The sequence below is a fragment of the Phaethon aethereus genome, assembly GCF_964289735.1.
Source record: "Phaethon aethereus genome assembly, chromosome: 13".
NCBI lineage: Eukaryota > Metazoa > Chordata > Aves > Phaethontiformes > Phaethontidae > Phaethon > Phaethon aethereus.
In genome coordinates this window covers 19509610-19526520 of record NC_138589.1, presented here as the reverse complement: position 1 = coordinate 19526520, position 16911 = coordinate 19509610, and the positions used below count along the sequence as shown (strand labels likewise).

The window sequence follows — 16911 nt, the reverse complement described above, 5'->3', positions numbered from 1 at the left end:
CACTGAAGATCCATTTCACTTTTTCTTAGCAGTTGCTTCTGAACAAATTTGCTCTGTAACTTCAAACCAGACACTTACTACTCTGCCTACTGCCCCCTGACATTATCATCTCGGCCACAGATTCAACCTTATTTTCAAAACGTTGCTATAATATGATGTATATGGAAATGCCATGAACCACAGAAGTCAAAGATTAAGCCTTAACATTCAGGAGAGCAGCATAACCTTTCTTGCCATATTACCCCCTTTATAGTAGGAGGGTTTTTGGTGGTGGGTTTTTTTGTTTCTTCTGTTGTTTTTACCTTAAACATGAGCTTACTCCAAAACCCACATTCAACTATACGTTTTCTGAGGCTTCAGAAGATGCCCTCCCCCCCATTTAAAAAGAAAAAGAAAGAATCAAGGTTAGATAGAAATTATTAAATACAAGGTCCTTTTTGGAGTCCACCAAAGAGTGGTCATCCAGAAGTAGTCATCTTCCTCGATCTTGATGTTTTTTTGTTTTCGTCTTTTTCTTTTTGTCCTCTGTTTTGGGTTTCAATGCACAGACACATGCAGACACACCAGCAATTGCTTTGGGTAACTCAGTTCCTTTGTACCACTTATTCTTCTCCTTATCATAAACCTGGACTGTTTTGGAGAAGATCGTTTCTTCCCAGCTGTAGCCTCCAAGAATATAAATCTTGCCTTCCCAAACTGCCACCCCTGACTCACTGTTTGCTTGCAACAGAGGGGCAACTCTGGTCCACTGGTTACATTGAGGGCTATATGACTCCACACTCAGAATGTCAAAACGAGCCATGGTTTCTATGTTGTCATCGCTGCCACCGATGGAGTAAATGTTGTCCTGCAAGGTGCACATGCTGTGCCACCCTCGGGCAGTGATCATTGGCCTCTTCTCCTCCCAAACATCTGTGCGGTAATCGTAACACAGCAGGTTTTTTCTATAGGGGCCAATTTGGTAATCATGGCCTCCTGAAATGTACACAAATTCCTTGTAGACTGTTCCAGCATGGCCGTAGGTAAACCTAGGACAGGCAAACAAAAATGATCCCACTTAGTACTGACAGATTTTATCAAGATACACAAGCATTCAACAAGGACTGGTACCAAAGAAGAAAACAAACACTAACTAAAGACAGAAGAATCCCTAATCCTGTTAGTTACCCAGTAACTATTCTTATTCATACTGCTTCACCCTGCGCTGCAGAGCGCTAAGGTATGACAATCACTTTTCAAGGCATCCTTTTCATACCTGGTCGCTACAGAGCGCTAAGGTATGACAATCACTTTTTAAGGCATCCTCTACAGTGTGTCATGCAACAGAAGTAACCCATCCTGCTCTAGTTGGCATGGCCTTCACTCCCATTTTCCTGCTCCAGTGCTTGTGTTGGATCAGTCTGAGAGGGCCAGAAAAAATCCACATCTCAGCAAGGGTTTCTATGACAGAAAGAGGAAATAATCGTGATACCTCTCAGACTTACCAGTAGTGATTAACCAAGAAAAAACAACACGAAAACTACTGCTGCTTTCCCCTTCCACAGCTTCAGGATCATAAATCACATTTCTTACCCACTGGTGTTCACAGCCCAGTTTATTTGCAGTCATGATACAGGTAGTGTGCTTTTCGTGAGCTATCCATCTGCTCTACCACTTCTGCTATACAGGTGATGTCTTGGGGTGACCAAAGAAGTTAAAGCAACACACCTCAGTCAGTCATAGATCAGAGTCCACGCTTGAAATACGACAAAATCAGATGGTAGAACCAACATCATGCATGCTGTCTCCACAGGGCAGAGGGAAAACCCCTTTGATCAGCTATAATAAAGCCACTACAAACCTAATTCTTGAGGCCGTTCTTACCTTCACACCAGGGTATTCCTGACCAAATCCCTTTGAGCTCTTACAAGTGGAACGCTAAGGCAAGGGACAGCCTCAGCTTCTTTGAACATACCCTTCCTGCACATGCCTTTTTTTCTTTTTTCAGGTGGGGGGGGGTGGCAAAAGATGTAGCTGCAGCACCAGCCACGGCAAACTGGCTCACACACCAGTACGAAGAGCCTAAACAATTTAATACCCATAGGGCTGCAGAGCAATATACTCATCATGCTGCACTCACAAGCCTCTTCTACCATCCTTTGTAGTCAAGGAATCAAGACAACTCAACCTCTATGGCAGACAAACCTACGTTAGCATTACTTTAGCCTGGAATGCTTTTGAACCATGCCTGAACATGCTGGAAACTCAATGTGGATAGAACCTTGAGCTGTTTTATTTCGCATAGTAATTGTTTCTCTCAGCTACACAAACGCTATCATAGCTTCTTCCACACACCTAAGTGCCAAGTACTTTTGTGCCAAGGGAAAAGGTGGACTAGAAAAGAAAACCCACATTTACCCCGAAAGCACAACACTTCTGAGGAAAGCTAAAAGATGTTTATTATTCTAGATGCCTACCAAAGCTTCTGATCCCTGACCAGTGTCTGAATCAGATATTTTAACAGGCTCCTGCTACAAGAAGCAGAAAAATCCTTGACACACTTGGCCTAAGAATGCTGAGTGACCAGGACAGACCTTTCAACTACAGGGGCTGGCACACCATCCCTGGAGACCTTGCAGAGTGGACTTCAGATCTGTGCTTCTTAGCCACTCAGGAAAAAGAAGTAAAAAAAAAAAAGAGGACTAAGGCATAGTTATGAGACTTTATCCGAAAAGGCAACTCAAAAATTCCACAGCTTACAGTCTGCCTAACCATGGAAGCACGTAACTCACGCTCAGTGCTTCTTTTTGACATGAAACACCCTGAGCACACGCACTCCAGCTTTTGCACCTGACAGAAATGCTATGGCAGGTGTAGCAGACACAGACACTGCTCTACCTTGTTTGTGGTCTCGTACAGACAAGAACCACGAGCATATGTCTCCAGTGGCACCCTGTCTGGTTGCTAGAGTCTTTGCTTCTCTATATACACAGGAATGGATCTTAAAAAGTAGACTACCTATCTGGGAAGTGGGATGGACAACTTGGATTCATGTCCTTTCTGAAACTGCAGTAGATTTTAAACCCACATCTAACCAGCAAGCTACCTGGAGGACGTCCAGTGCACTCCACTGTGGACGTAGTGTCAGATAACGGTTTTGAGGAGTCAGAAGGAGAAGAGTGCAATGACACTGAATCCAACACAAAGCCCGCAGTTATTGTACTGCTGAGAGCAAACACCTTACATTCAGCATTTGGAAAAAGAATGATCGTAAGTTAAGAAAAACTTGACTGACCTTTAGAGAAGTAGGTTGAATGTTTTCCTACACTAACTGGAAACTGGAATTCTGTATAGATAAGCAAGCAATAGACATTTTCTCTCGAGCATATGCATACAGTCTAGCATAGACTGCTACAGAAAAAGCACTGGTGCTTTTCTTTTTGCCTCAATCAATGGCTATGTCTAGTGAACAGCAATAGTTACAAGAGCAATTTGAAAGAGGGAATCATATCTGAAGCATCAAATCGACCATCAATTTGTTATTTTCCAATATAGGGAGATTACCCATTGAAATACGCTAGAGGTGTTTCACTTTGCCTAACTTCAGAAAAGCTCATCCAAAATTGCACATACCCGGCTTCCCATGAATAGAGAGCTGCATGAAATATAAGGCACAAATGGAAAACAATCAATAAGAATCCTTTCTGCAAACTCTATGGCTTAAACAGAGGCATTTCTAAACATGCAACAGAAGAGGACACTTCAATTCAGTGGGTCGACATCCCCCAACAGAAAGCATCAAGAGTTTTGGCAGCCTTATCTATAAGAGTGGTCAGAAAAAGATAAGAGGCATTAAGGAGAAAGAAGTTTCAATTCCTAACATCTGCTAGAGCCAGTCACCAATTTTGAATGAGTTAGCCAGATACAATGCTGCAAAAATTGCAGTTTCTGACCCAGTAACATCATTCAGTAAATGCCAGAAAATCTACCATTTATTTTCTTAGAAAGAACACACGGTAAATCTTTGGGAATCCCCTGCTCCAACCAAAGTCCAGGCGAGCTGTGGTTGCTCTGAGTCTCAGTGTCCACCTGTTGCAAACCTTGCGAGATCATTCATGACACAACTAGCAGAGCAGATACCATCACTCGTTAACCTGTTCCAACATATTTCCTCATACAACTGCTGTCAGTTGTTCTGCCAAACTTTAACCTAGGGCCACTCAATTAATTTCACTGATGTCTGCAGCAGGCTTTTTCATGGTCTATTCAAGATGAGAACACACTGCACCAACTTCTGCTCTGCCAAGCTTGTCAGCCATCGCTGCTCCCTTCCGGGCTAGAAACTATGACAGCAACTGCTCCCAAAGAGCCTGGGAAAATGGTAAAAAAAAAAATAGGACCTCTCTGAAGAATGGGAAAGGTATCCCACAACCAAGGACCCTAATGAGAGTCAGAGAAAATTCACTTGTAGCAAACTTGGACCAGGTCCACCCTTTAGATAGCTTGGCTGAAGTTTTCCCCATTAAGCATCTGCCTCAAGTGGCTGTGTTTGCTTCTTCGGTGAAGACAGCATTATTTCAGCCAAAACAGCTCAGCTCCTTCCAAGAAAATGGTTAGGGAAAACAACATGTTGTTTTGACCGCGTTGGCGTGGGAAGGGGGCGGGGGGAAAGGAGAGATAAAGAGCTTGCAAAGCTCTTTCTTAGAGGAGGATGACTGTGCCTGTGTACAGCAACATGGACACGGGATTTGGCAGCGGACAGGAGGCATGTGTATTCAAGGACGCAACCATTGCCTTTCCCCTGAAAATCTCCACACACATGGCGAGCTATAACCCTTGGGAAGAAAAACAAATAAAAACATTTTCTGCATGTTCAGAGTAGAAGCTTTAACAAATATAACCTCTGAGAGTCCAACCCCACACAGCTCAAATCGAATGCTGCAAGCCTACACCCCAGATGACCTCAACATGTGCCTTTCACTCCAGGGAATAGTCTTCCAGGCAGCTGCTGGCTTAGAGTAGTCAGAAACACCAGCAGAGCTGCAGGCAAGGAGCCTGCTTCTGGTGGCTATGCACCCAAGAGGACAAAAAACCTGCACATTTTCTCTTGAGAGGGAGAGACGACAGAAAAATGCAGAAAACAGGGCATCTATGTTGGGATGTGCTGCCTGATCAGGCAATCAGGAAGCAGAGGATTGTAGCTTCTGACTTCCTCTGCACGAGGAGAGAAGACTTGCTGCTAGGACAGGGCTGGGGAAGATGTTATTTGGGTAAAAACAATAACTAAAATCAGTTTGAAGAACAAAAGCATGTGGTGGGGAGGAACACAGAGATCAAACCAAGAGCATGTTGAAGGAAAGACGGGAGTACGCAGAAAGAACTGTAGCTAAACTGCCCAATGCAAGAGTTCTCCAAAAGGAGAAAGAGGGCTGAAAATCTGAAGGTGCTAAGTGTCCATCAAGATCTAACTAAGGACGTATTAACATGCATGAGAGCAGCTACATGGAAAAAATGGGTAACTATCTAGTTCACTACGCAGCTGCACAAACACCTGAGCTGACACAAAGGACAGTTAGCATGGGACAAGGACACAGCAGGCAGGAAGAGAGGATACAGAACTACTTTTTTGGGGATGCAGCAATAACTTAAAATAGTTGCTGTAACTAACCTAACTGCTGCAGCCTAACCCTGCAGTTTAGCAACCAGCCAAGCCAGTGTAAGTGGGGTCTGTCCCATAAGGGGGACTTTTGCCTAGTCCAAGCTGATCAGCTAGGCAATCTAATAAAAAAATTAACACCGGCCCACATCAAAGTTCGCTTTTAAATGCTACAGCTGCAAAATTCCCAAAGCCAACACAAAGGTAGCGGTAGGAACATGCAGAAAAACTGCCTCTTTTTGGACAGCTTACAGACTGCAAACTTTCCCAGGACCACTTATATGCCAGGAAAAAAATATCCATACCGGTTCTAAGGTGAGTGGTTTTCTAACAACATACAAGGAAGTCAGGTCACATCTACATTTCTTTGAAAAATGTTAAAAAAAAAAAAAAAACAAAACAAAGAAAAAAGAAAAGCTATGCTACAATTTCTACGAGATGTTACTGGGATCTCATAGGTCACCCCAATGAACAGAAGGGCTTAGGAACTGAAGATACCCTTATACCCAGCTTTGCAGGAAAGATTGTGGTGTTTAGCCTCAACTGCTAGATCTGCCTATGTGAGCAGAAATAAACTGGAAAAAAGCATCCTGCTTCTGAAGAGCACTCGAGCCCAGCTGTTAGCCTGGATCAGACTCGCATTGCAGCACCTGCCCAAAATAGAATTGGGCAACAGGTTTCTGTGCCTTCACTGGCTGCCTATGGCTCTGCAGCTAAGGGGATAAGGGAAAAAGCCCTGAGCTCTAAAATCAAATTGCAACTACCTTGCTCGTGATGCCACTAAGAAAGCAAGCACTGCTGCTGAAGTTGCAGGTTTCAGACATCATGAAAATAGCATCTGTACAGCCAATACTCCTGTAATTTCCATGGATGTGAGATATTACTAAATCTAAATAGCCGTTTGCAAATTACATGCCATTCTTACGAAGTCACCACTCAAACGTTAACTCAAAATACTAGCAACGTCCTGTGCTGCTGTTACAAGAAGAGCTGCAGTACTAAAGCCTCTCAAAAGCAGAGCAGCTAAGTTTTAACTCAGACTGAGAGAAAGAGAGGTCACATTTGTCAGAGTTACCTATTCGTAATACAGGTAAATGTGTTTTATCTGCAACAGCCAACCTGAGCAGCCAGAGAGAAACACCTTACAAAGAGAACAATCACAGCAAGGTGACAAAGTAAGGCCAAATAAATTATAAACGCCTTTGATCAAGATCTAAACAGTGCCTCTGAAAAGATTCAACCCCAGGTGACCTCAGGAAAAAAATGTTTTAAGAATAGTAGAGCAAAATGACAACAGGTCTCCCTCCCATCCTTCAGACATACCTCAGGACATAAATTAAAACCAATGAAGCTGACAGGAGGCATGCTGCCTGGAAGAGATGGTTGCTCAAATACCAAATGCTGACATGGTTTGTTACTTGCTGATACCACGTTGGTTATATATCCCCCTGCCTCCCTTCTAGGAATACCCCTTCATCAGCTAAAGTCACACAAGATCCCTTTACTACCATTCTTCAAACGCAGGGTAACTTTCAAAACAGCTCTATTACCTGGGCAAGCCTGCAATATAGGACCATGAATCCTTCTGAGGACTGTAGGTCTCAACTGAAGAAAGTGCCCCATTTTCATTCCTGCCACCAACAGCTACTAGCATGTCGGTAATGGCTCCCAGGTAGAAATCTACACGGCGTTGTCTCATGGAGGCAACCTGTCAAAAAAAACCCAACATGCTGACATCTTCAAACACCTGGTAAGCAAGCTGATTTAAGGTATATTCATGCCTGAGGACAGGATAGTTGCTTCTTCCCATGTATTTGGAAAGGAGAGCTACTGGTTTTGACCATTATATTCACAAAATACTTTTGGTTTTCTGCAGTAGCATGATACATAGCATTCATTTTCAAAAAAGGGGACAACAGGAAGCACCTAAGACAGGTTGCTCTATAAATCTTTGTGTTACACAGGCCTCCTTCCAAAACTCTGCAAGAAATGTATGTTGGAATTACTCAAAACCACAACTGAACCACACAGGATGATTGGTTCATATAGGAACCTGCACTGGCTGCAGAGTTTTACAGCAGGACTGGAAGTGAACAGCTTGTTCTAAGAGACATTTAGCACAGAGGCATTTCACAAGTGTCAGAGACATTTTCTTTTTACATCAGACCCATTGTTGATTTAGTTATACGTGCTACTGCTTGAGCAAGATGAACTGAGCAATCGCCTCTAAGTCCATTCTAGTGTTATAACCAAAAGTAATCTAAAAAAGTAAAAGTGTTGCAGGTAGATGCTGACCAGGAATTTAACAGATGAGATGCACAAATCCCAAGTGAAGTTGAAAATCTGCCCCAAACTTTTTCACTGTGTAACTTAAGCATTCCCACAAAGGATTCAAGTAGCTGCTTTTTCAACTTAACTAACTTGAATTTCCATTTGCAAGTGTTGCTATGTTGGCTATTCTCATGAGCCCTGTCCTTCCACCAAAAAGAAGAAAACACTCTAAACATTAAGGACTTTAAACAGAGAAATAATACAGCTTAAGTCTCACCTTTATCCACTGGTTACAGCGGGGATCATACCTATATAGGAGATTTGAAGCTGCATCCCCTCCATTGTCTCTTGAAAAGCTGCCTCCGGCTATGAAGATGAAGCCTCCCAAGACTGCGACACAGTGGTGACTTCGTCTGGCTGGGAGAGGGGTTTCTGCTACCCACTGCCCCTTTCTGATGTCCAAGAAGCAGGTGTCATCACTCAGTTCCAGGCACCGTTCAGAAACCTCCCCACCCACAAAGAGGAGCCTCTCCTCGCAGGTCCGCAGGGCTGTCCGTTTGTTTTGCAGCACTGGCTGAGCCGTGACGTTATTATGGTAGTTCACTGCCTCCTCTATAAACCCCTCACAGTTTGCTTCTTTGGGAAGGAGAGAGCAGACAGCAGGCTTGACTCGATGGAGGAGATCACTTTTTGGTATCAAGGGGAAATGAATGTTATCCAGAACCTGGTAAGCCTCGTTCTCCCTCTCAGGGTACTGGGTGAGCCACTGCAAGGCAGCCTGCAGCAAGTCGTGCTCACACTCCTGCTGCACGTTGCTGCTGTCCAGGTATTGGCACAGCTTCTGCAAGGAAATGTTCTGCAGGAAGTCCGGGGTGAAAGACAGCGTGCCAAAGTTCTGCAAGATGAAAGAATCAATGTAGGAGTCAAGGCGCTTCAGGTTGTAAATAGAGGCTAGCTCCTGCAGGTACAAATAGTTCTCCTCGCTGACTTCATTCTCCAGATACTCGCAGCAGAAGTCGACCACCTTCCAGATCTGCAGCAGGTGAGCTGTTTCGAGCACATAGTCAATATTGCCTCCATCTAAAGACAGCTCGCTGCCATAAAGGAAATCCACCACAGCCTTGAGACCAATATAAGAGGCTCCAAAAAGTTCAACCTCTTTTTGGTGGGCTTCTCGCATACCAATGGTGAACATAGAGTTGAAGTAGTCACTGCAAACAGCGAGGAGGTTCCGATGGGCAGGGACTCTCTGTTCATCCACCACAAGGACAATGTCACAGAAGAGGCCTCGGTGCCTCTGCTCATTCAGGCTCTGAAGAACTAGACTAGAGTGGTCATCCCACCTGTACACCTGGAACAAATAAACAGTATCAGGCAGATGTTTATCCTCCCCGAGATAAACTTCAGTGTGCACAAAGTGTTTTCCCATTAGATGTAGTCATACACAAGAGAGAGACACCTTACTCGTGTTGCACAATTATAATAAATTCGGACTTGAAACAGTTGGCAAGCAACATAGTACGAGCCCAAGCTCCTCACCTTCACTTTGAAAGGCCTATGCAGACTTTTACTGCTCCCTACTCCCCCCTTTTTTTTAAATAATTTACTCCTACCTCCTCCACAATGCTGCATCCAAGCCTCCTCCCTGATGATTTATACAGGCACAATTTTCTGAAACTCTTCCACTCATTGTCTTCGAGATATCTTGCTGACATTTCCTTTCTTACTTGTCCCCCGAATGACTCCTTACAGAGTTCTTCTCAACTAAGCTACTCGCTAAATATCTGGAGTGGGAGACACACATGCAGAAGTATGCCAAATTTTCATTCAGCCTGTGTATTGTTTGGGTTAGTGCTTACTTGACAGCTACCCCTCTTAAATCTTTTCAGAGCTCTGCATTTCTAAGCTCGTTAGGGTAAAATCCCTCTCTTTCTTTCCATATTATTCCAAGCACACACACTGCATTCAAAAATAATAGCTGTTTATTTATGTGCAAAGCCACACATGTGGATAACTTACTCCTGTAAGACTTCTACTTGCTTCCAGAAGCCGAGGCAGTTTTTGTTTTAATGAATACGACTGAGTACTTTCCTTTTAAAGAAAGGGGGAAATGCCTTCAGAACATGTCCGTTAAGCGCCCTTCTGGGATCCCTCTGGTCCAGACATTCTTCCCACCAGCTCTGTACGTGCCACAGAGCTTTTGAGGCAACCAGCGTTCGCTTCTTTCTCACAGACTTGTGTTACCAGTCTTAAGAAGAACCAAAATGGAAACGTTTTGTTACCCCTTCAATGTCCTGCAGAACGTGTACTGAAGGGGCTGGTCACCCCGATACGTCAAGCGATGCAGCTTTTAGGACCACCCTTCCAGAGGAATGGAATGGTATGCTTGATGGTACAGTCAGTTACCTTGTGAACTCTCTTAATAAAAGCCAGGTTAAATGCAAATACATAACTTTAATTACCAAATCCAAAACAGGCAGAGTTGCAGAGCCTGTAAGAACATGTAAGAGAAATGAGAGGTGGAAAGGAAGCACATCTTTGTATCATACCTAAACTAGCTGTGAACAGTTCTGGCTGTAGGACCCTGGGTCTTGCCCAGTTCTACACCCTCAGACTGCATTCCCAGAAGTGACACCCTGAAAAGGTGTCTCAGTCCACGTCTACATAGAAAACAGTCACACAGATGACATGAGGTCTCTTCAAGCTTCGCAGGCGTTCAACCTCTCCTTCACCAAACTGTTGGTTCTCCTAGAAACCCGTGGCTTTCCCGGTTTCCCAAACAGAAAGCACATGATTATTGCTGCCTGGCTGAGCCATTAATGGGTTGGTTAAATCATGGTGAGACAACCTTTCTACCCACCTAGATGGGAAAGGTTCAAGTCCTAGAGCAAATTTTTTTCCCCTGCATGCAACCCTCACTCTATATACGCACTCTGTGTACGTAACTTGGTAATAGTCCTTTTATGCGATGAGATAACGAGGATTAAGGCACACAGCTCACCACTGTCCAGACCTGATGGCAGCCAATCACCCTGCGCTAATGCCAACCTTGGGAGCCTGACCTCCCACGTCTGCCTTTCAGCACTCGGTGGTATAGCGACAGGCAGTCCACCAAAGATGAGACCTTAATTAATAACTAAATGTGCTGCTCTTAGTGTGATAGCCCAGCAGTTTCTCTCTAGTTTTGCTTAAGCTCTTTTCTAAACAATGGAGATTAAGCTGCCAAAAAGCCTCTGCTGGAGTAACTTCATACATGCAAGCGTACAGAGTTAAACCAATCTAAGTGAAGAGGCTTCAATAATTATAAATTTTCTGGGCCCAAACTCTTCAATTGGCCCTATACTCATTGCCTCATCACATCTCTAAACTTAAAAAGGGATCTATGGCATAGACAACAAAGTAACTTCCATTGAGGTATAAAACTGCCAGAGATCTGTAACAGAAAAAAATATGGGTCTTAAGGACTGTAAAGCTTTTTATCTTCATTTTTCTGAGGTTGAGAAATGCTGATATCATACAGGAGCCCAAACAGAGACCAGGGGATGGAGGAGATGGGAAGAAGAATAAATATGGCAAAGGACAAACCACACATCTGTGGCAATCACGATAAAGGATAGTGGATGAACAGACAATAACTAACATCTTACAGCACCCTCTTCTGAATCTGACTCATGGGGGACAGTTATCGGATTAAACCAAAAACATATTCCCTCCCGTCTCTGTAAATTGGCTGATCATTTCTCTCTAATATTCTCTAATACCACCATCGTGCATAACAAGATTACACCAGAATATAAGATTTGCCAGAGATCCCTATTTACTTAGCCGGCTGTCGAGTCAGCAGCATAATCCTGACCGCAAGTACGCCTGACAACTTGTACTCCTAAAATCCTTGTTGCCATGTAGAACTGCTGCTACTTCAGAAATCAAGCATAAAATCATTATGTATGGCATTGGATGGGCTCAGAACATATTAACATATTTCAGCCACTTAGCAAGTTCATTCGTTCACTGAGCAAATAACAGAAGCTGATAGCTGCACATTTCAAAACTGAGACTAATTTTATACTAAACACGAACATCTTTCTCAAGCTATTTATATTGCGTAGAACAGCTTTAGCATTATCTAGTAATTCTAATTTTAACAGATAGTGACAGCTGCTGTCTAAGCAAGAAAATAAAACAATGCTGTCAAGTTAATTAATTTTTAATGTGATGAATTATTATTACATCATCCTGGTGATGTGCATAAAGAGCTACCAAAGACGGACTTCCATGGATTCCCAACTAAAATCAATGAATTTGTGCAGACAGCGATTCTATACAAAGAAAATTAACCTCACAAACGTAAGAAAACATCCCGCCTTCACTGGAATAATGACTGTTTGCAGGATCAAGACTCCTGTCTGGTACAAAACAAAGACTAAATCTAAAACATAATCCCAGCTTTGCTGCTGTAACTAGCTTGGATTTTATGAGATGGAGCAATATGAAAAACTCAAAAAATAAACACATCGCATTTAATGACCGATTTTTTTGGTGTAGAGAAAATACTGTGCTGTGATGATGTTTCTTATTTTAAGTTATGAGTCATGACGAGCAGACTCCCATTTGCTGCCTTTTTTTTTTTTTTTTTAAATCACTCGGTAGCAACTTCTTCAATTAAAAATACTTGAGCAGGTAGACCAATGCTTCCGTACCTCTTTTTAAAAGCTCAGGATATTCACATTCCTCCAAAACAGCCCATCCAGAGGAGAGCCTTTACACCTCTTCCTGTTATTTCTGTAACTTGCTTTTTTTTTGTTAGAGAACACAAAACGTACAAACCTTTGAGGATTCACTTATCTTGTGCGGACGACAAATCCTGGTTTGCCTGGTTCCCTCCATGACAGGCCGATGCGCAGCACCTCTAGAACAAAAGCGAAGGAAGACGTTAGCAGCGTACCAATCCTTTCAGACTGCGAAAAACCGTATTGTGCTGAGCAAGGAACACAACGAAGACGACCTACACGTGCCAGCCTGCAGCCGGAAAACGGGTTTTTTTTTTCGCTCCCTGAGGTTGTTCTCTCGCGTTATTGACGCTCGGTTGTGTCAACAAGCCGGGCGCGCGCCAGGGCAGAGCCACAGGCTAGCGCGGAGGGCGCCGGGGCCACGTCCCGTACTGGCCAGCCCTCGCCACGGCTGCCAGGGGCACAGCCACGTCCCTCGCCCGGCCAGCAAGGCCACGCTTCGGAGCCCAAACCCCTCACGGGGCAGCCGTGACCCGGCGGCGGCACCGCGCAACTCCCGCGCTCCGCGGAGACCCCGCGGCGGCGGCGGCTCATCCCGCGGGAGCTACATCGGCTGCGCTTCTGCACGGCGTTTATTTAGCCGGGGAAAAAAAAAAAAAGAAAGAAAGAAAAAACCAGAGAGTGGCGGGGAAAAGCGAAGAAACAACAAATACCGGCAGCGGCACCCGGGGGAAGGGGCCTCGCCACCGGCCGCCACGTCCCCCGCGGCGGGAGCTGGGAGTTACCACCTCCCGGCGGCCCCGCCGCCATGGCCAGCCCAGGAAGTGCCGGCTGGACGGCGCGGGGAGGGACCGGGGCGGGGCGGGGACCGGCGCCGGGCCCGGCCGGGCCGCGGAGCCGGGCGGTGCCGGGGGAGGTGCCGCGGGGCAGGGCCTCCACTGAGCCCGCCGGCAGCAAATGGCGCGCGGGCCCTGGTTGTCGGCCCGCTGGGCTGTGCGGCCCGGCGGGACCCCCCCCGGAGGGCTCGGGGCCTTGCCCCGCCGGCGGGCCGGGCAGGGGAAGGTGCTGGCAGGGTCTCCCCGCGGCCTGAGCGCGAAGGCCGTCTGGCGGCCATGGCCGTGCCGCCAAGGCCATCGCTAGGCCTGTGTCAGGCGCGTGTGTGTGCGCGCATTAAGGCACAGCGAGAAGCCCGGTCACCATCTCCTCTTGCTTAACTGGAGGTGAAAGTATCTGACCTCAAACATGGCTAGCCTGCAACTGGCACCTCCTCAGCAATGCATGCTGCTGTAAGGGCTTTTCCTCATCAATTAGGGCCCAGGAGGCTTAAAAGTTAATAGAAACCACCCTGGTGAACAGCAGGGCTGACAGTACGCCTCCTTCAGGGATGAAGTACAAAGCAAAGATTTTGTACACAGATTCCACCGAGTCCCATCTCAGTGCGATGGTCTTCACCAAAACACTACAAGTAAAAAAAACCCCGCAGTTAATCCAGCACTCCAGAGGTTCTTGTCAGGACAGCGGAAGGCAGCAAGACTGTGTGTGCGGCCAAACTCCATCTGCTCTGGCCGAGGACAGCCCAGCTTGGACACGTGTCCCACGCGGTGACGGGGCAGTTGTCGCTGGCAGAAGACGACGTGTGCAGCATGGAGCAGCCACGTTTTAAACAAGGGAAGTGTGCCTGGGCTGCCTGGCATGTCAGCACCCTCACCTGCCCCAGCTGCCATCTGGCCCTCCACTGAAGGTTACTGCTCCAGCGCTGGGGCAGCAGCATCCCACTGCTTGTGCCTGTGCTTCAGCCACTCCGGAGAGACCAGAGATGATGATGGGTTTCTACTAATCTGATCGATTATCAACTCTGAAGATGAGAAGCATTTTTGCTAGCTTTGGTCTCTCCTGTAGCCCTTGTGACCATGGGGACCCAGGATAAAGACCCTCAATTCGTGGTCTGAGTGAAAATGCCTACTTGGCTGACAACCCCAAATGCTAATGGTGATCTGTAAGTTCAGAGCAGCCTCTTCCTGAAAGTGGATATTATTCTCTCCATTATTTTCTGTGCTCCTGCACAGAAAAGACAGAGATGGAGAAGCTAGATTGGGGACAACCATACAGAAAGAGCAGAAAAGAAGCAAAAAGGTGTAATGGCAAAGAGCCACAGGAGCAAGGCAACTAGCGATATATTTTAGGAGAACAGCTAAGCCTCCTGGGGGACCATGGCTGTGCAGAACCATCCTGCTTGCTCAGCTCCCTCCACATATTCTGAGACCCATCCTGAAGTCCATTAGTACAGTCTAGCCAGCTGAAGGTCAGTCCAGATATCCAAGACTTCATGCTTGCTGGAGACATTTTTTTGAGGAAGCCTGTAAGTCCTCTTGTAAGTCCTTTCGCTTTCTCTGTTGCCTGTGCTTCCTCTCTGAGGACTCCCGTGAGATGGACAGATGCTCCTGCCAGGCTAGCAGCACCTTCCTGCACAGGAAGAAAAGACCTGTGCACAGAAGATGGAGGTCTCAAAACTCCCATATGAAAACAAAATCAGAGCTCACCGAAGCCAGAAAATGTTCCTCTCTCCAGTTACAGCCTGATGAAGCCGAGCACAACATTTATTTCTCCATGTGTTAAAAGAAAAAATCCATGAAAATGTGTCAAAGACAAGGAAGAGAAGCAAAGAGAAAAGGTTTGGTCCCACAAAGAAAGCATGCACTTCTGAGGTTTGAATCTGGCACTTAAAAGTGTGAAGCATGAAGTTCCTAATGACCTACAGTTCAAACACTCCAGCCACCCGGTCACCGAGACGTAAACAAGGTTGAGGTTTTCTTCTTCTAAGGGAAATGACATTTCAGTCACCCACCTATCCCCTAGGAAACATGGGCAGCTGAAGAACAAGCGTGCAGAGACAAGAACGACCAGCAGTTGTTACAGGTATAAACAGCAGCAAGGTAGTGCCAAAGGATGATAAATGCAGACTATGAAAAAAACAAATTGATGAGCATAAAGTCATATGGTCAGCACAAATGCTTTTAGAAAAGAAAAAGTGTTCCTAAAGACAGTTCCAAAAGAAAATCGATAGAAATTCAGACCTATTAATGTGTGATTATATTATCATCTAGAGCCTGCTGTCTTACAGAGGTAATGAGTGTGATTCACCCAGATGCCATGTCCTACACTTGCACTGACTTCAGAAATAATTTCTCTTCCCTATGACCTCATCTACAGCATGGAGAGGCACTGCAGCAATATGGTCATGTTTTGGGCCCCGACGCTACGGGGAACCTCACGTCATCCCGCACTCTCCCTGGAAGAAGCTGCGTGCAGGATTAGGGCTTCATATTGTATGGCAGTAAATGATGTATCTTACAATTAGCACATGCTCTGGCGATCTTGTTCCTTGAGATGTCTGAAAACACAGAGTAACTGTGTGTGGTCATGCAGCTCCTTGCTGTTCAGACTTCACATGTACAACAGATTGACGTGAAATGAATAATTAACATCCCACTGCAAGCTTTGAAAGAAACCAGATGTGATACCTTTTGTCACGGAATGTGTTTTTTATTAAATTTGCGGTATGCAGCCCCCCAGGTTTAGGGTAGAAACCCACTAACGCGCACGAGGACTGGTTTCTAAAAGTCTGGTCCTTGGGCACAAGAACACCTGCTGACATTTATTTCCAGCTGGGTCCTGCAGGGCGGAGGACCCGCCTCCATGTCCGCGGGCACAGGGCCGGGGTGCCACCGCGCAGACGAGCCCTGCCCTCCGGCCCCTCTCGCGACGCGGCGGCGCGGGGCCGACGCGGCGTTTTCAGTGCGCGGTGCCGGGAGCGCAGCCCGGCAGGGGGAGATGGCTCCCTCTGAAACGGCGTAAAGCGCACCCCGCGCACCCCCCCCGCGCGGGCACCCAGCGCCTGCACGCTCACCTGAGGCCGCCGCGACCTGTCACGACCCCGCGTCACCCTGGCAGACCCCGTTACAGGTCCGGGCCGGCTCGCACGGACGGAGCCGGGCACGGCCCCCGCCTCCCACCGGGGCGATGCTCCCCGCCGGCGGTCTCGCCAGCAGCGGGGAGGCTTTTACCCCGCCCCTGCCCCGGCAGCGCTGCCCGGCCGGGGCGGCTGGCACAGCCCCGCATCCCGGCCCCGCGCCTACCTGCTCTCCGGCTCGGCTACCTCCCGTGCGCCCGGCCCGGCTGCCGGCCTCGCCGCGCAGGCAGCGGCTGCTCCATCTTGCGCGTCGCTTCTCCCTCCTCCCTCCTCCCGCCCGTCCGGGGCCGGCGGAACATCGCGGG

At 46.7% G+C, this 16911-nt stretch overlaps 1 protein-coding gene across 1 annotated transcript; it reads right to left on the bottom strand.

The window, feature by feature from the left end:
• Positions 1 to 472: 472 nt before the first annotated feature.
• Positions 473 to 13806, bottom strand: KLHL36 (kelch like family member 36; the record flags this gene model as incomplete). The annotated part of the gene is made up of 4 exons (XM_082005583.1): positions 12734 to 13806; positions 8184 to 9257; positions 7186 to 7343; positions 473 to 1028 (listed from the first exon to the last, which is right to left on the bottom strand). The coding sequence occupies exons 1-4, from the start codon at positions 12791 to 12793 to the stop codon at positions 473 to 475; spliced, it is 1848 nt and encodes a 615-aa protein (XP_081861709.1). The 5' UTR covers positions 12794 to 13806.
• Positions 13807 to 16911: the final 3105 nt, after the last annotated feature.